Raw genomic sequence first — 19,238 nt, 5'->3', positions numbered from 1 at the left:
TATAAGTGAAATAAGAAGGCTACTCTGTGTTTTATGTTAGGCACTGATCAGTTATTCACAATTCTCTAAAATAACCTTGTGCTTAATCTTGCAATTGCAGTCCACCATTAAAATAATACTATACCATTGTTACTTCAGAAGCATACTTTAGTTGAAGAATTTAATGATTTTGAGAGTTAAGGATTTACTTTTCTTTAATGAATGTTTTGAACGAGGATGGTGTGTTCTCTGGCTGTTGTTGCAAAGAGGAGCTGATTTTTGAAAAGCCTTTTCAGTAAACAACTTTTGGCACACAATTTCCTTAAATGTTGTTTGTATGATACTGAAGTGTAATTTGAAATGAGTAAGAGATCAATAGCTTGAATCTTTATTTCAAATTTTTATTCTTAAGTGTTTTCTTTGAAAGAGTTCTGAAGAGTGATGTTTTCATGGTGAGTTTTGAGTTAAACAGTATTGGAATTTGCTTTTGCCTGTTAAAAATGAATTTGTATACTATTTTTAATCTTTATTTTAGAGCTTTTAACAAGAAACAAACATTCAACATTCCTGACATCAATGAAACGATGACATATTCTGTACTTACTTCTTTCTGCATAGGCTTATTTTAATATTTTGAAAGAAAAAGTATGATACGAAACTCAAATTGATGTTAAAAAATTGTAAGGATTCCCACTTGCCCTATATTGTATTCGATCTTTAAAATACCCTCTTCTCTAAGGAAAAAGACTGAATTTTGACATTTGAAGCAAAACCTGAAATGAATTGCACTGTCCCAAAGCAATCCAGGGTTTTCTGTTAGATGGAAAAAGTGATTGACTCAACAGATTTGAAGAGATAAGTGCAGAGACATAACCTGGACAGTCCATCATCATCCCTCATCTGCTTTTAAAATTCCCTGGATGTGATCTAGCAGCCTCGTAGGTGTTCTTTGCTTACTGCTTCTCACAGCATGGGACTCAATGCATAGAGCTGCCCGTGCAGCTTGTACTGCTGTACAAGCTGTTATCAGGGTTTCTCTGGTGAATTTACCAAAACATTGATTTTTATTTTAATTCTTTAGCAAATTTCCTGGATAGTTACTATGTACCTTTGGGAAACATGTCTTTTAGTAGGTTACAAAGTATTTCTCACAAAGTTGCTCTTGCCCTGTGGAGCTGTTTTTACATCTGTCTTGAGTCCAAATTATTCTTGGCCTCTTACTTATATTACTGACCCACTAAATGTTTCTTTGTTGCCATTTGCTTTCGATCAGTAGTGAAAGTCCAAAAAGATGATCCTTTAATACACTCAAGATGCAAAAGCTGACTTTATTTGAAGTGCCATAAAAATATTATGATGTTTTTCTTGACTTCTGTAATTTTCATTGTAACTTTTCTTAGTTCAAGCTAAGCCACTGTGTGGAGAGGTAACTTAAAACAGGGATGTTTTAATGAAATTAACAAATTTAATAACATCTAGCATTTAGAGTAATTTTAATTATCCTTGTAGTTTTACTTCCTTAGCCCTGTTTTCAAATTCCAGCATGATTTTACTGCTTATTCTCATATCTGAAGTAATTTCTAGCTCACATACTTAAAAAATGAGATAGAATAAATGGTTTTGCTTTTTTTACGGCTTAAAATCTCCTATGGACTAAGGGATCAGAAATGATAAGATCAAAGATATGTCTGGTCTAGTATCTCACTCCCAACAGATCAATAACAGATAGCTCAGACATGTAGGTAGCAATTGGGGAAATAATTAGCAGTACTACCTGGGAAGCTTTGTTAAGCTCCATTAATTTGTATTTTATGACCTTCCTCTTTTTGCAGTTGTCACTTAAACATTGCCTAGTTACAAAAGGAGACTCCCTAAATGCTATTTAATTCTTTGTGATACAATTCCCTGTATTTTTTGATTTTTTCATGCCATATCTGTAGTTTTCAAACAAAATACCTGGTTTAGTTTTTCTCTGAGGAGATGCAATCCTCTGAAGAATTAAGTATACCCATTGTAGAATTTGCTGAGAGTCAGGTAGTTTGTGGCACTTCACAAGACCTTAAAACTGTCGTCTTCATTGCTAGTGTTATATTTTTCTGTCAGTCTTTCTGTGGTAGTAGTGCCAGGTGGGCTGGTGGCTGTTCTTTCCTAGATTTAAGTTACAGTGTATAAAGCAAATATATTGTTCATAAAAATTCTCTCTGAATTCAGTGAATAAAAAGTAGAAGTTGACTTTTGAAATTAAATCACCATCATAGTCCTGTTTGCCAGTTGCCACTTAATGTTCAAGTGCCTACTGTGTTATATGTTGTGACTTTTTAACAATAATGAGCTTCATAAGAAATGCCACTCATTCTTTTTATATTTGGAAATATTTTTTTAATGTAAATGTGGAGCTAATCAAGGTAATTAATTCATAGAAGTATATTTGTTTTGGGATGAATGGAAATTAAGTTTTGAAGAGTCCAGAGAAAGTGGAGGAGTAACAGCTGTTTCCTATAACTAACTGAATCATTAAATAAATGTAAGTTACTAGTGTGGAAAATTGATAGGGACAATTGTTTTTATCTTGTCTCTTCAGTTAGCAGTGTGTGTCATTATTTTTCCAAACACTTAATTTTACTTGTTGTGTTTTGTTTTGTTGTTTGTTTTGTTGTTGTTTTTTTTTCCCCCAGGATGGATTAGATGCTTTGGTATATGACTTGGATTTTCCTGCCTTAAGAAAAAACAAAAATATTGATAACTTCTTAAACAGGTGTAAGTATTTAATGTTTCAGTTACTAAGTAACAAAAAGCTGTAAATACAAGCAAATGTTAAAAATGAAAGTGGTTCTAGCTTTTTGAATGGCAACAAGGGTTTGGGGTGTATTAATTTCTTGGGTGCATGTTGTTTTAAGAGTCTGATTCTGTATTTATTTCCCAGTGAGAACTGACAGCTACCTGTACAAATATGATACCCAGCAATTGAATGTACAAGTTCGTTGCCACTGTAAGTGGCACAAAGTGGCACAAAGCTTTTTAAGAGAAAGGCCTGTTGTTTTTGTTCTTGGCAACCCTCTAGATTCCTGTAACTTTCTTTATAATTTCTTTTACTAATATATCATTAACAAATTAACAGTACAATTAAATTACATGTATACATGGTGAAGAAATAATATTAAAAATTAGTTCACTGATGGACTAGAACGTGTTTTGTAGACTATTTTTTAAAGTATAATTGTTATCCCATTAAATCTTTGCACTGTGTAGGTGCTGTATTTACTTGTGCATACAGCTGATGTGTTCGCAGAATTGTATTTACTTATATTTTCCCACGATCAAATTTCCTGCACTTTCTACTCTGTAATAGCATTTTAAATGAATTAAGTTAATTTTTTTCTTTTTATAGAAGTCATGGTTCCATAATATTAACAATTAAAAAAAATCAAACAACCCATCCACAAAGGCATTTTAGAGTTAAATATTTTCTGAAGGCTGCCAGACTGACAAATTTTGGAAATCATGGCAGAACCATTTCCTGATGCAGGACTTGCTTGCTTGTCTTTCTGTGGACCGAATGGGCAAGCCTTGAAATTAAGCTCATGTTGTTACACTTTTACTGGCTTAAGCATCTCAATTAAATGTTGTATTTAATGGCTTTTTTGGCCAATAGAAAGTAATTTGACTATAATAATTTTTGCCTTTGTGTCATCAAAATCATGGGTCTGATTCTGTTATCAAATAGTTTGCTTGGTGCAATTGTAAGCAATGATAGTGAGGTTTTGGGTTTTATTCTGTTACTCCCCATTTGTGGGAATATATGAGTCCACTAGACATAGTTAATAGCTCACTTGCATGTAAGTAGATTGCTGAAAGGCCCAAGTTCAAATGTTCTGTTTAACTTTTCACAGTTCAAACTATATTTGATATCATACACTGTGTTACATGCACATTTTATATACTCAGTTATTTACAGAGAAGGTGTGGTGAAACTCTGGGAGAAAAGAGAAGTTATATTAGGCAGAGGAAATACTCATTGCAACAGATAATTTGAATGTAATTTTTATGAATAGTGAAATCATTAGTGAGTCTCGGAGAGCTTCACTTTTGCTGTTGGGGCTGAATGATGGAAAAGAGAACTTACGTTTACAGTCTGATACTGAATATCTTGTAGGTATAAATTACAAATACCGTAAGAACTGACCTGAAGTAATGTGGAGGTGGAGAACAGCATGTATTATTTCACTTCAAACTGCCTTTTGAACAATAGGCTTGCTTTGTTAGCTGGCATATGAAAGCAAGCTGTGGATGTGTGAGTACTGGCCTTAGAAGGAACTGTGTAGTCTAGTTTGTCTGAAAATTCTCTTTAAAAAAAGGTACACAGGAACATTTTCGTGTTTATTTTAGTTCAAATAGAAAACTGTTTAAAATATTTTTTGCAATATTAGCTGTCCAAACAGTTTACACCATTATTCCTGAGCTTTAAAATACATTTCTAGACTGCCAGTAAAATATAGACTGACTGCCCTATGAGCAAGTCCATATCCTGTCTTATTTTTCTCTGGTTTATATTGCGTATTTGTGGACCCTCCAAAATCTGCTTTTAGCAGCTAAGGTTGTGAGAGTTATTTTTGCAAATGTAGAACCTAATTAATTTTCAACCATATAGAATGTAAAGAAAACAATATTCAGGATGGTTGAGAGCCCTACTTTGTAGCAGGGACTCGGTTTACTTCAAGATGGCATGTAAGCTTATAATAAAACTTCAGGGCAATTTGGAGAATGTAGTGATTTGCCATGTGAGCTACCCCACCTGTTCACACAGTGTAAGCTGGACTGGTCCTCCACTGTTAATGAGAGATAAGGAACTGCCTGTTTAAATATATTGCAGCCTGATAAACCTTGTTTGACAGATATTAGCATACACAGGTCAAACTTCCAACACTGTTGTTACTGTGACATATTGTCTAAAGATAATCAAGTATTAATATGTCTCTCAAGAAGAAAACTGCAATTTGCAATTGGTTAGAAGTTTGGTTTGCATTATTTAAAAATCCTTAGTCTAGATTGCTCTTCAGATGTATTTTCCTTGATTCTGTTCCGGCCATAGGCAAGGCTTGTGTTTAAAAAATATTTAAAGGCTTCATATTGTGCCTAGCTTTCTTTTGCACCAGTGTCAACATTTTTTCATTCAGAAGTGCTGGGCCACCTGTTGCCAGGTTAGTAGGCAGCCAGTTGACAATAACTAGAAAATTGTTGTCATGAGAATTGCTGCGTTTTAGTTCCCTGAAGTCTTACTCATCCTCCACAATTTTCACTGTGGCAAATAAGGCAATGCATTGTTTTTTAAAATTACTGAAAATTTAGATCCTTGTGTAAAATTACTGAAAATTTAGATCCTTGTGTGAAATTGTTAGAATTTACAATTTAAATATAATTTATTGAAATCAGCTAATGGCATGCTGCATTGTAAAGGAATGGCTTTACATTAGACAGTAATACCACAGGGTATCTAGTCAAACAAAGTTGTTTGTCCCTGTTGGGGTAATAATACCTTACCAAATGTAAGTTGTACCAATGCTGCTTTTGTTTCAGATAATGGCCAGTGTATGTTGAAATCTAATGGTAGTTTTCTGACACTTGCCTTATTTTTTTAAAATACGAATTTTAAAAATGACATTTCTCCTCCTTTCTCTTTCCCTGTCCTTACTTCTTTTGAAACTTGTTTTTAGGCCTAAAATACTATTTTTGAAAATAAAATATCATTGCATAATTTATTAGAAGCATATCCGTTTTAGTAGATGTTCCTTGCTTTTAGAAATGCTGAAGCATGAAGCTTTTCCATGTAATCTCATGCCAGTGTTGACCCACATGGATTAAAATAGACTGTTTTAATCTTTGACCAAATTTGGAATTAGACAGTCTACCCACTGGGAGTTTGTAAATTATTGTCATTTATAGAATGACAGGTTTATATAAATAATTGCAATCATTCCCACTGCATGCTTTAAATTAAAATCTACTTGTTTGAGTATAAGAAATAATAAAAGTGCAGAAAATTGAAAGCTTATTTTTAAAAAAAAGTTTCTTCAAGTGTCTTGTTTGTGTACTTTATGGTATTTTCTCAGATGTGTTTATCCAGAAATGATCTTTTTACTGATCATCTAACTAGAAAGATCATGCTGGATATGAAATTTTGCATAGCTTTTTTTTTGCAGGTAATTATTTGTAAAGAAATTCCCAATTTAAGAATTCCAGTAATTCGATTGTACAGTAGAGTAATTGCATTATGTTTGTTGGGTTTTGGTTACTATGGTAGTGAGAACAAGATCATGCATTCTGCAGAGAAGTTTCCAGTAAGAAGGTGGGTTCAAAAGGAAGTCCCTTCTTTAAGCACCACGTCTTCTAATAACTATGAAAAATTGAAATGAGATTAATAGGTTTCATTAAATTGATTATATATGAAATGTGAATTTTGTTCTATGTAGATAAAGACACAGTAAATAAAATGAGAGATCTGCGCATGAAAGCTGAAGATTATGAAGTGGTGAAGGTGATCGGTAGAGGGGCATTTGGGGAGGTTCAGCTGGTAAGTTGTTTTTATTTGTACATTTGAATGTATTCTGTAGTGTTTGCTCACATGTTATGAAATACACTGTTCAGAAGATGCAGGTTTATAGTATTAAAACCTTTGTAGCTTAGTGAAATTTCATTTATTTTTATTCCATGGAAACGTTTTTGAGAATGTCTTATTTCACTACTCTCAACGTGCGTGAGTACTAGTTTTGCATTGTAGTCATGCATCTCTATTAAAATTGTATGTGTATTCTTCGTAATCAAGGAAATTAGCCTTTGCCCCTGTATATATTGGACATGTGAACAAAGCTTCAGGACTAGAAGAATTTCTGCCAATTCAGGGACTACACCAGGTTTTTGTGGACAGAGTCGTCACAGACGAGAGATGTTGTGCATTGTTTGCAATAGATTAACAACCAGGCTTGTTCACACTGCTTTATTAAATTAGAGAACTGGTGGGAGAGACTGGAGAGTTCTGCTAGTGAACTGTGGAAAATGATTAAAGTTTTATCTTTATAGAATTTAACAGGTGCTAATATTTGTCCTTTTAAAGGCCTACAAATTGTGAAGCAGCTGTTACACCTATGGACTTCTGTGTTCTAGCAAGTATTTCAAGAGCGATGCGTATATTGTCAGAAAATGGAATGTAATTATTCTGTAGATAAATATTACATATTTTTTTATAAAAATGTGAATACTCTTATAAAACTTGTTAAATAGTGAAGTAGGAAAAATAATATATTCAGTGATGTCCTTTATTTGTTAATGTGGCAAACTAATGTGTTGTGTTGGTCTTCATAGGTGAGGCATAAATCCTCAAGGAGAGTGTATGCCATGAAGCTTCTAAGCAAATTTGAGATGATAAAAAGATCGGATTCTGCGTTCTTCTGGGAAGAGAGGGATATTATGGCTTTTGCTAATAGTCCCTGGGTTGTTCAGGTACAGTGATAGTCTTTTTAAAATACTGTCATTATAGAATAGTTTCATTACAACACTGCAGGACTTGGAATTACATGTTTTCAAGTTTAGCTTTTTTTAAGGCACTTTTTGGTTGTATTCGTTTGTTAGGGAAATACATTATTAACAGTAGGAACGTACACAAGAAATAGCAGATATTGCTCTTGCTTCAAAATTGTATTTTGTCAGAACATTTACAAGATAAGCTGTTCTGTGTATTATTAAAACTTTTTGCCAGATACCTATTGGTGAGCCTACTCTGTAGTAATTTGTTGAGGCATCCAGCATACCAGAAGGATATGCTTAAGACACAGCTTCTGTATTTCCTAGTTTCTGTATGTATGTTTGACTGCAAATTACACCCACTCTGGTTATTTTTTCCTCATTGCAGTGTTATCACTGGCAATTTCTTAGGAAGCACTGCTGGCTTTGAAGTTACGAGGAACACAGCTGACACAATGATCATAAGTCGTGTGTGTGCACATGTTAACTTGTACATGTAAACTGTTCTTACCCTTAAGCATGTTAAGTTTTTTTGTAAGGTTACAATTAAACAAAATAATTGAAGACTTACCTAGGTCAAATGGATAACTATGTTACTATCCCTCTGTTAGTGACTGGCCAGAGTAGTACTTTTAGGATCTTCAGAAAGTTTTGAGTTAGGAAACTTAAATCTGCTTGCACTACTCATGTTGAACAGAGCATTGACAACTGTATGGGAAATATTTCTACTTAATTCTTTAAATTTTAGGCTCACTTTCTGTACAATAATAGATTGACCAATTAATAATAAATATTTAGTGATAACACAAATAGAATTGGGCAGATGTTTGCAATACAGTAGTTTCATGTTTGTATATTTATGAACTAACATCCCAGTGAAAAAGGAAGCATTTTGTTGTCTTATGCAAGGAGCATGCTTTTAAATGATCTCAAAATATATTACACCAAATTTACTAATCTTGATTTCTAATCAAGACTCTGCTCCTTCCGTTATATTATAAAGCTGTAATTTACTCTAAAGATTAATTCATTTTTTGACAGTCTGCTGGATAGTGCAAGTTTCCTGCAGTAGTGGTGGCAATTCTGTTACGCTGTAATTTGCACTGAAATTTATTTGATTTCCAACACGCAAAAGAGTAAAGATAACCAGAACATTCTGTGACCTTTTTTTTTTGTTTATTTGCTTTTTACAGTTATTTTATGCATTCCAAGATGACCGTTACCTTTACATGGTGATGGAATATATGCCTGGTGGGGACCTTGTGAATTTAATGAGCAACTATGATGTTCCGGAGAAATGGGCAAGATTTTATACTGCTGAAGTTGTACTTGCATTAGATGCAATTCACTCAATGGGTTTTATACACAGGTAAAAAAAAAAAAAAGTTTCTTATGTAGTGTCGTTTTATTCTTGGTATTGCCAGAATGATTTCATTTATTGTTTAGACAGTTTTAAAAAGTGTGATGTTACAGAATCACAGAATGCCTTGGGTTGGAAGGGAGCTTCAAAGGTCATCTAGTCCAACCCACCTGCAATGTGCAGGGGCATTTTTAACTATAGCAGTTTGCTTAGAGCCCTGTCAAGCCTGGCCTTGAGTGTCTCCAGGGATGGGGCCTCCACAGCCTCTGGACAGCCAGTTCCTGTGTTTTACCACCTTCATAGTAAAGAACTTCTTCATATCTGATCTAAATCTACCCTGCTCTAGTTTAAGGCTGTTGCCCCTCATCCTATTGCTCGCTACACGCTCTTTTAAACAGTCTTTCCCCAGGTTTCCTGTAGGCACTTCAGGTGCTGGAGGGCCACTGCAAGGTCTCCCTAGAGTCTTCTTCTCAAGGCTGAACAATCTCAGCTCTCTCAGCCTCTGTTCATAGGAGAAGTTCTCCAGAAGAACAGTGTTTTCAACAGAAAATACAGGAAGAGTTTGAGGAAAACATAGTATATAAACTATGAATTTGTAATTTGGCCAGAAGATGAGTGTCAACATGTAAGCTTTTGAAAAAAAAGCCAGAGCAGTGCAAAACAAACTAGTAATCAAATGTTGGCTGATGGCAAAGCTTGAGAGAGTCCAGCATTACTGTGGCAGAGGAAGATCAAGCTGAGTCTGAATTACACAAACTGGGCATACACATGTCCAAGGCACCAGATGGGGATCTACCAAGGGTTGTGATGGAGCTGGCTAGTATCCCTGTGATACTGCTCTCTGCCACCTTTGAAACGTTGCAGCAGTTCAGAGGTTCCTAATGACTGGGAAGAAGCAAATGACACATTCACCTTGCTCCAAGAAGGACAAGGAGTGGAAGATTAGGGTAACTGCAGGCTGATCAGCCTAAGGGCAGTTTTTGGGAATCTTACGGACTAAATTCCCAGGAAACCATTTTCAAGCACATGGATGGGAAGGTGCTTGGGAACAGTCTGTATGGATTTACCAAGGGTGAAGCATGCCTTACCAACCCAATTGCCTTCTGTGGTGAGATGATGGCTCCTGTGACGAGGGGAGAGCAGTATGTGTTGTTTGTCTTGACTTTAGCCAGGTTTTTGATGTAGCCAGAATGGAAAGATACAGTTTGAACAGGTAACACAAGGGGCTGTGCTCAGTAGTACAATGTCCAGCCAACAGCTAGCAGCAATTCCTTGGAGGCTGTTTTTTTACTTACAACCTGAACAGTGTTCAGGTGAGACAAAAAGCACCAATCATCCTCTGAACTTTGTAGTAAAGGTGGAGCCAGACGTGGAGGTGCACACTGAAAAGATGAAAGGCAATGGATGACACAGGTTGCGGAAGAAGTATCTGGCTGGTCATTAGGAATTTTTTCACTATGAGGGCAGTCAAACAATGGAGTAGAGTTCTAGAGAGGTTGTGGTGTCTCCATCCTTGAAAAAAATATTCAAAATTTGACTGGGTTTTGCTCTGATGAACCCAATATGACTTGCAAGTGGAACATAACTTCATTAGCTGTAGTTTGATCAGGCAGTTGAACCAGATGGTCTTAAAAAATCCTTCCCAACTAAAATTATTCTGTAAGTATACTGATACATATCTACTACACTACTCTTTACAGTTGTGGCTAGAGTTCTCCTTTGAGGTCCCAGAATTATAATTTCTTCTGAAATTCATGTTATGCTTTGTTCATAACTGTTTCCTACTGCTGTACTGCTTCAATATGTTTAATAACATTGATGAGTTGAATTTTGCTAGTTCCTTTATGAAAACTGTAACAGAAGTACTTTGTGGAAAAGGACATAAGGTAGCACTGCTTTTGAGCCACAGTCACATTAATATAATTCTGAAAATTACATCAATTTGTTCTTTTAACTAGGAGTGGTATGGAGAAGAAACTGTTCTCAAACTATGTTTGAAATAGCTAACTCAGTACCAGAATGCATTTTTTTCTGTAGCTGGAGAGGTACTTAAACCAGTGAGTGTTTTTAGGAACTTGAGGTTTAATATTTATGTACAAATGTGTTAAATTTGGTGACTTAAGATTGTATTCCCACATCCTTTATAATTTTTTCAAATGTTGTTGTTTAGCAGTCTGTGTTGTACGTGATACTTAGAGAAGCAGGAAAAAAACTGAGGAAATAGTGGTGCTTTCATGGTTTTGTTCTTAATGGAATATTGCATCTGAAAAATAGTTGACTATCATTGTTTTTGTAAGTTAAATTGATATATTTACTTTTTTAAAAGGTGTTTTTGTCCTTTCAGAGATGTGAAGCCTGATAATATGCTGCTAGATAAAGCTGGTCATTTAAAACTAGCAGATTTTGGTACTTGTATGAAGATGAACAAGGTAAACATATGTTTTTAATTTTGCTTTTCTGTTTGTGAAAGGAAAACATACTTTAAAGTTAAAAGAAAATATACTGAAAAGTTTTTAGCTAGATGAGAGGAATTGGAAGTTCCACTCTGTTCCCGTTACTATTCTTTATGTGTTCTACTGAATGGCAAAGTAGAATGCAGAAATGGTTCTTGAATTAGGGACTGAATCAACTTCTGCACTATTTTCTAGAGAAACTTTCCTAGAGAAAAGTCAAGCCTTTGATAGTCTCTAGATCCTCTGGATTATTTGTTTAAGTCTTTGGTTTTCAAAAGTTAATGCGAAGTGAGATTATTTGTACGTAGTGTGTCAGTAATGAAGGTATCAGAACTGATGTACGAGTTGGTGAGTCCCAGTTGTACTTACTAGCCGTATGCTGACACAGCAAAAGGGCAGATCTGAAGGAAACAGGTTAAAGAATTGCATGGAATTATTAATTTTTAAAATATATCCTGAGGTTACTAAAACCAAGTAGTTTTCAACAGTATTTCATGTCCTTTGAAGAACTGTTGTTCCCTACATAAAGCTCTGATTGGTTTGTTTCAGCCTGCACATACATATACGTGCATAACAATCTGAAATACATGGTACTTAATAGAGTCTGTTTAATATGCACATTGTGTTCTCAGCATACACCAGGAGCTTTGAGTAAATAATTGTATTTAGCTGCTTTGCCGTAAGTAAAGGCCACCAGTGAAAAACAAGTGCAGGTTAAGTGCACACATTCAAGGAGTTGCCTCAAGTCACAAACAGTCCTTGTCAGTGGAATAGCTGAGACAAAATGTGGCTTTATTTTGATTTAATAGAGATTTATCCTTGACTGATTGTATTTTTAACAATGAGGAATTTTGAAATGCAGAAAAGCGTTATCCTAGTGTTTAAGCTGCAAGTGCCAACAAAAAGGAACATTTATGAAACTTTGTGATATGTTAGCATTACAGAAGTAAACTTGAGTCAACAACACTTTGTGTTTTGTGCTGTTCTAAACAAAGCTGAGTGGTTTTGAGCTTAGTCTTGGGTTTTTCTGGCCTTCTGAAAGAGAAAGGTTACTCTGTGGGAGAGAAACTGCTCAGCATGGGAGCTTATTTTACCTTCATTCTGAACTTGTTCTGCAGGCAACACTGGATTTATTTTTATTTTTTTTTAATAGGATCACAGAATCATAGTTCTAACCCCCCAGTTCCAGCCCCCTGTGTGGGCAGGGACATTGTCCACCAGATCCAGTTGCCCCATCCAATTTGGCCTTGGACACTTCCAGGGAGGGGGCATCCACAACTTCTCTGGGCCACCTGTTCTAGTGTCTCACCCCCTCATGGTGAAGAATTTCTCCCTGATGTCTAACCTAAATCTCCCCTCTTCCAATTTAAAGCCATTAGCCCCTGTCCTGTTGCTACGTGCTCTCGTGAAAAGTCTCTCCCCAGCTTTCTTGTAGGTTCCCTTTATGTTTGGTGTATTTACTTAGTTACAAATTTTTATGCATTTTAATATGTTTTTCTACTGATGCATTTCTAGGAATGGCATAGGATTATTTCGGAAATGCCTGAATGGCACTGAAATGGGGCACGTATTTGCAGCTTCAGCATTTTAGATGCCAACTCCAGTTTGATTGCTGTTCTGCCAGCCCTTTCTCAGGAATGTGAGGGATGTCAGACACTCTTCTCACCTGTTACCTGTTTTGAAGTGTGTCTACTTAGAGTTTCAAAGCCCTGTCTACATTTAGTCTTCCTGGTATTAAGTGTATTGGGTCAGAGGTCATAAGCCAGCATTTTAGCTGATGCTGTCAGCAAAATCCCTGGTGTTGACTTGTTTATGCTGAAGAGTTGTCCCTGTTTATGGTACAACCTGTCAGTATATGACACGTACTAGCACAAGCAGGAGAGGCTATGCAGTGTTCACAGAGCCTACATGCAGTTCTCATTACCTCTTGAATATTAACTAAGGTTTATAAAGTAACTTTCACTGTGTTTGACAAATCTGGTGCTTGGTTCTGGATTTAGTAACGTAGAATTTAAAAATGTTAAAATACCCATTTGTTGATGAAAAATAACATTTGTTGATGAAAACTGATGTTGCTTAGGCTGCATAAACGCTAGGAAGAGGCTTGCAATTTGGGATCTTATGTTTGGGCGTGGCTGTTTTCCTCCTGTCTGTAGGAAGGTATGGTACGATGCGATACGGCTGTGGGAACACCAGACTATATATCTCCTGAAGTATTGAAGTCTCAGGGTGGTGATGGTTACTATGGGAGAGAATGTGACTGGTGGTCAGTTGGAGTCTTTTTGTATGAGATGCTTGTAGGTGAGTAGTAGGATAATCTAATTGATTGCACTACTGACTTAACTAGATTCTGTTATAATCACTATGTTTTTAACTGTTTAATTTCTTAACCTTCTGGCATAAGCTTTGGTTTACTGATCATGTGTTATTTACAGAATACAGTTTAGAAGCATTCTGGCACAGTTCTCAAACTTGCCTCCTGTTCGTTTGGCCTTGCCTCTTGTTCATTTAGTTGCTCACATTGTTGCATATGTAATTCAAATATTTTAAATCAAATCCACAATACTTTTGATATGGTTTTTAATTTTTGCCTCGCTGCTTTTCCAGGTGATACACCCTTTTATGCAGATTCTTTGGTTGGAACATATAGTAAGATTATGAACCATAAGAACTCCCTTACTTTCCCTGATGACAATGAGATTTCTAAAGAGGCAAAAAACCTTATATGTGCTTTTTTAACTGACAGGTAAGATTTAAACTTTACTCAAAATGAAAGTAAGCCTTAGTTAAGATAATTTCTTCTCATGTTGAAAGGTCATATATATATATATAGATGTGTGTGTGTGTTTTGTGTGAGTTTCTAAACTGCTCAACAGAAGTGAGTATTTGGGAGAGGAGTCACCAGTGGTTGATGCTGCTCTTTGTGGTAGTAGTATGTATACTGGGGGAAAGGAAGTGCTGCTGCTATGGGTACATCTACATTACAAATTTTTTTTGAATATGAAGTGTTACTCCATAGCAACAGTTACTGTTACCTTGGTCTGTGTTGCACAGTGTTGAGGGGCACACAAAATTAATTCCTTTTGGATTAAGCTAAAGCAAAAGGTGTATTTCAGTAGTGCCCCTGATGGACTCCTGGCTCTAAGTGGGCATTCAGGATCAGGGTAGAGTCAGCCCAAAGGAAGCCCATCTAAAATTTGAGTGTTAGGTCTGTTTCATTTTGTGAATACACTCCTGTTGTACCAACACCAACTATTAATATAAGCATAACCTTTGCTTGAGCGCTGGTGCTACAAAGGAGGAGGACTGCTGCATTTGCTGGGCCGAATGGGATTCAAACAACACCACGAGCTCCTAGGAAAAGTGGAACCTGTCTGCTGCTTGTCAGCTGTCTAGCTAGTCCATGATGGTGATACAGTAACAGCAGGACATCTTATGGACCAAACTTAAAACCTGTCTTCAGACTGTGTTCTGAAATGTAGCTGCTGGGCTTCTATAGATATCTTCATATGAAACTGTGAGATATGTCTATTTCTTACCTTAGCTTGGGAGGTAATTTTTTGTCTTTGTTGTTAGATTATGTCTTAGAATGGGTCTTTCCTTGAGAACAATTTATGTAATCTTCTATGCTTAATCAAAACACTCTTTTAACAGGGAAGTGAGGCTAGGACGAAATGGTGTAGACGAAATAAAACGTCACCTTTTCTTCAAAAATGATCAATGGGCTTGGGAGACTCTAAGAGACAGTAAGTATAATGCTTTTTTTCATAGACTGTCATCTGCCTTATGCATTATGTTAGAAAAAAGACTTCCATATTTCTTTTTAATGTAATTTAAAGTTTTATTTACTTTATACCAAGGAAAGTGATTTCTTGGACGCCAAAGATAAATTCTCCTCCCCCCCTAAATTCCTGATTGTGTCCCTGGACAGTGTTCATTAACATTCTGTTCTGTTTTTTTCTAGCTGTAGCACCAGTTGTGCCCGACTTAAGTAGTGACATTGACACTAGTAATTTTGATGATCTGGAAGAAGACAAAGGAGAGGAAGAAACGTTTCCCATACCAAAAGCATTTGTGGGCAACCAGCTTCCTTTTGTAGGATTCACATATTACAGCAACCGTCGGTATGTAAGCTGAAGCAAGCTAATAGTGTAATCTTCTGTCAATACTGTATCTGACTCTTACTAACCAGTATTTGTAAGAGAAACCTTTTCAGGTTGCTAATAATGATTCAAAATCCTAATAGATTTTACTCTTTTCACACTTCAGTAATGATAACCAGTACTGCTAGTTATCAGTACCTTAAAACACCACGCTGAATTTGTGAATATCTTATTCTCCATTAAGAGTATTATATAGTGGTGCTGCAGAAGCTAAGCAGGAAAAATCCACTGTTGTCACTACTAAGCAGAGCTGCCTGAAAAGGACTGAATTACGTATGTAGAGTCATGGATTAGGGGTATGAATGTCACTTGGTTTTATTGTGAATTACTGTTCCTGAGCTGTATATGCCGATTCCATACTTTACATGAGTGTTTTAGCATGTAATAAATTAAATACGGGCTTGCTAGAAAGAAAATATTTTCTGCTTGCCTGTTACCTGCTTCATAATGTTTCCTTTTTTCTTTTTCCAAAGTATTTACTCATCCACTGCAGAGTGAGATTGTGATGCCTTACCATTTTCACTGCTGCTTAGATTTTAAATTACATGAGTAAAAATTGTATTAATTCATGCTTTCAATAGTCATTATTGTTATACCTACAATCAGAAAACTTGATAACTTTTTCTTACTTTGAAAGATGCTGTTAATTTTAATGGATGTTCAGTCAGGCTTTAAATGGGCTAAAACTTCTAGTAGACCATGTCAGATAGAGACTGTTAGTTTTAATAGTATTTCTGGATAGGAAAATCTTAAAGGAAATAAATCTGGTTTTCATCCTTGGAAAGAAGAGGAACCACTTTTCCAAGCTTGTGGTGAAATTCTTTCCATCTCTGTAAAGGGTTGGATTTGTTAATTGCTTTCTGCATAGTGAGGAGTAGCAGGTCTTGCAAACTTTGCGTACAGTTTGTTTGAGTTCAGCAGTTCAGGAATTTCACCTACTTTTCTGATTTTAGTCTGTAATTTAAAAAGACTTAATTTTTGCCTTGTAGGAAGATTTTGGAGTTTATTATCAATAAGGTGAAGTAGCATACAGAAGCTTGTTAATGACACTAGTTCTCTCCCGACTTCCATCCTGGGGGACAGCATCAGGAATTTAGAGAACTAAGTGGATGGTGTTTTGCTGTAATTGAAGAGCTTTGTTACTAAGTACTGTAATAACTGTGTAGCCTTACTAGAACTAAAATATTGTCCTGGGATTGAATATTGTCCCGTAATATTCTTCTGCTGTTACTCTGGTGTGACAGTCTTGAGTCTGAAGTGACCATACATACTTGCTAAACCTGTAATCCTAACTTTTATTCCCTTTTTGTATTGAAAATAGTTCAATTTTTTTTTTTTTTTAGTGCATATTTTGAAAAAAGTTGCACATTTATCCCCACTGTCCTTTGACTTAATCTTGTTCATGTATGCTGAAGAGTTTGAAGAAACAAATCTAGGGAAAATGATAGGACTTCTGGTGTTGAAGGAAGTAGTACAATCTTCTGGTATATAATACTTTCTCATACATTCTCATTGATTGTAAATAGGGAAGTATGGTTTTTTACTAGTGAACTGCTAGCTGAGAACACTTTGCAACCCTATCTGGCTTGTGCGTTCTCTTCTGGATTCTGATGCAGCTGGTGCTGTGCCTGTTTAAATGTCACATTCTCAATTCTCAGCAGCCCTGGTGTGCAAAATACGATGGCTTATAGTACTCAGGACAGCAAGCCGCTTTCTGTAGGGAATTACTCTGTTTCCTCTTCATCTTCCGATTGTCTGAAAGCAGTCTTGATGTTTAATTTGGCCTTAACTTTGAAGATGTCTTTGGTTTTACCCTCCTTGATCTTTTGGAGGGGTGTTTTATGTGTTCGAAATTATCCAGGCAAAACAAAAAAGATTAGTCCATCTTCCTCAGTTCATGCATTGGAGAGTTTTTCCTCTCATTATCTGATGCAGGTGGAGGTGGTTTCTGTTTCTCTAGATTAGTTATCAGGCCAAGAATATCACATCAAATACCAAAGGAATTTAAAGATAGTGATTTGTTTTTATTTACCTGACTTCTCAGAATCATAACAAATAGAAATTTGTGATATTTTTAGAAAACGCTTATGTAAAATAATACTGGCTTCAGGGCAAACTTTTTTTATGTGTGGAATTCTTAGTAACTGTGTTGGAAGTTACACAATCTCTGCAGAGTTTGCTTCATTACTGCTACTTGCTGCATAAGTGTCTGAGTAAATATTTATGGGATGGAAGCCAGTGAGAATGTTGTAAACATGGAAGACTTAGATTTTTTTAAATTACTGTTAAAAAAACCCAACAAACCAAAGTGGTTGTATTAGTATTTGGCAAAAATCCTTTTTTCTGGAGGTCTTCTGCTGCAATTTTCTGCTTTATCCTTTACAATAAATGATGTGAGGTTTTCAATTAAATGTGCCTTAATCTTTAAGTATAATAAATACAATGATGAAAGATCTTCTTGTTACTATTTGCTTATCCACATTTTGAAGCAAAAAATCTGGAGACTTTTTTAGGGTGATTGTATTCTGTTTTTTTCACATAACCTTGCTTTTAAACAACTCTTAAAATAAAACTTTAAAAATGTTGTTACAGGTATTTAGCTGTCTCCGCAGAAAATTCCAACGATAACAGAACAGTCTCGAGCGTCGATAAAAGTGTGGTATGTCTCACTGATTTTCAGTTTTGTTGGATCCTAGCAAATAATCTATTGCATGTATGGGATTAAACTGTTCAAGTTCTAAATGTCTCAGACTATTTTAGTCCTTGGATATGGGAAATCAATGCATAAATTTTAACTGTTTAGTATGGCCTGTGTACTGAAATTACTGGAAAAGCAGAATTTCGGCTCTTCATATAACATTGGTTTTCCTGAATTGGGATTCAATAGCCTAAACTGCCTACTCTTTTTGTGGAACTGGATCGCAGTTTTTATCTTTAGAAATACCAGAGTGTTTGTGCAGTATTTTTAGAGTTCCTTATTGATCCCAGGTGTACGCTGACTTTGTGAAAATCACGGAGTCTGGATGTGTGCATGCTTTCCAGCAACCCGCCAGTTAAACACTGAAGCTGGATTTCCTGTGAACTAAGTGGAAGGTGGCAGATAATGTACCAAGCTTGGGTATTCCGCTCCTTCCCAAGGGTCCCCCACAAGCTATTGGAAATTGGGGCACTGAGAATCCATGTTTATAGAGCAGTTCATCTAGGAAGAAATGGCAGTCAGGTTTCCAGGAAGGTATGCTGAGGTGTTGGAAACAAGGCTTGCTTGGATTCTGTGTAAGTTCTGATGCAAATCAAGCTATTCCTTTAGAATGGTCTAATATTTTACAAATCACATATTTAGCAGAAGAAAACAGTCTAAAAATTGATAATTATCTCTAAAAGAAAACATCTTGGCTTTGACTATTATTTACTTGTTTAGTATTTTGTTCAGTTATGTTTTCCATTCAAAGTAGAAGAGAAGCAGGTGTTCATGTATGTTCCTCTTAAACTTGCAATATAAAAATGTTAATGTGCTATGCTATTACCCAGAGAAAATTTGTAAAAGACAGGAACTGATTATGTACTTTATTGGGCTAACTGATTTTGCATTGATGTCTTGATTTCTTTATGTTGATGTGTTCCATACATTTTGTTTTGCTCATAAGCATTTGGCTGTTGATATGGTAAAATTAAAAGCAGAGCTGGACTTGGAGATGTTTAAAGCTGTATGGTGGCCTTGGATTGGCTTTGAAGAGAGTTACTGAAGGGATTTTGCTGACTGGACAGTCG

At 35.8% G+C, this 19,238-nt stretch overlaps 1 protein-coding gene across 6 annotated transcripts in view; it reads left to right on the top strand.

Moving 5' to 3' along the window:
• The window catches only part of ROCK1 (Rho associated coiled-coil containing protein kinase 1), an 85,799-nt gene that overhangs the window by 26,332 nt on the left and 40,229 nt on the right, over window positions 1-19,238 (top strand). For 5 of the 6 annotated variants that reach the window (XR_007888601.1, XM_051610476.1, XM_051610475.1 and 2 more), the window contains exons 2-11: window positions 2,655-2,736; window positions 6,447-6,547; window positions 7,336-7,473; window positions 8,688-8,863; window positions 11,199-11,283; window positions 13,464-13,608; window positions 13,915-14,053; window positions 14,962-15,053; window positions 15,272-15,431; window positions 18,063-18,129. Coding sequence is in view for 5 of the 6 variants with exons in the window: in XM_051610476.1 (XP_051466436.1) it covers window positions 2,655-2,736; window positions 6,447-6,547; window positions 7,336-7,473; window positions 8,688-8,863; window positions 11,199-11,283; window positions 13,464-13,608; window positions 13,915-14,053; window positions 14,962-15,053; window positions 15,272-15,431; window positions 18,063-18,129 (1,185 nt within the window). In the remaining variant the exon portion in view is untranslated. The remainder of the gene's footprint in view (window positions 1-2,654; window positions 2,737-6,446; window positions 6,548-7,335; window positions 7,474-8,687; window positions 8,864-11,198; window positions 11,284-13,463; window positions 13,609-13,914; window positions 14,054-14,961; window positions 15,054-15,271; window positions 15,432-18,062; window positions 18,130-19,238) is intronic. The other variant, XM_051610477.1, reaches the window with a different exon arrangement.

This window comes from Apus apus, chromosome 2 (genome assembly GCF_020740795.1).
Source record: "Apus apus isolate bApuApu2 chromosome 2, bApuApu2.pri.cur, whole genome shotgun sequence".
In the NCBI taxonomy this organism is placed as follows: Eukaryota; Metazoa; Chordata; class Aves; order Apodiformes; family Apodidae; genus Apus; species Apus apus.
This window is presented reverse-complemented; position numbering and strand designations above follow the sequence as displayed.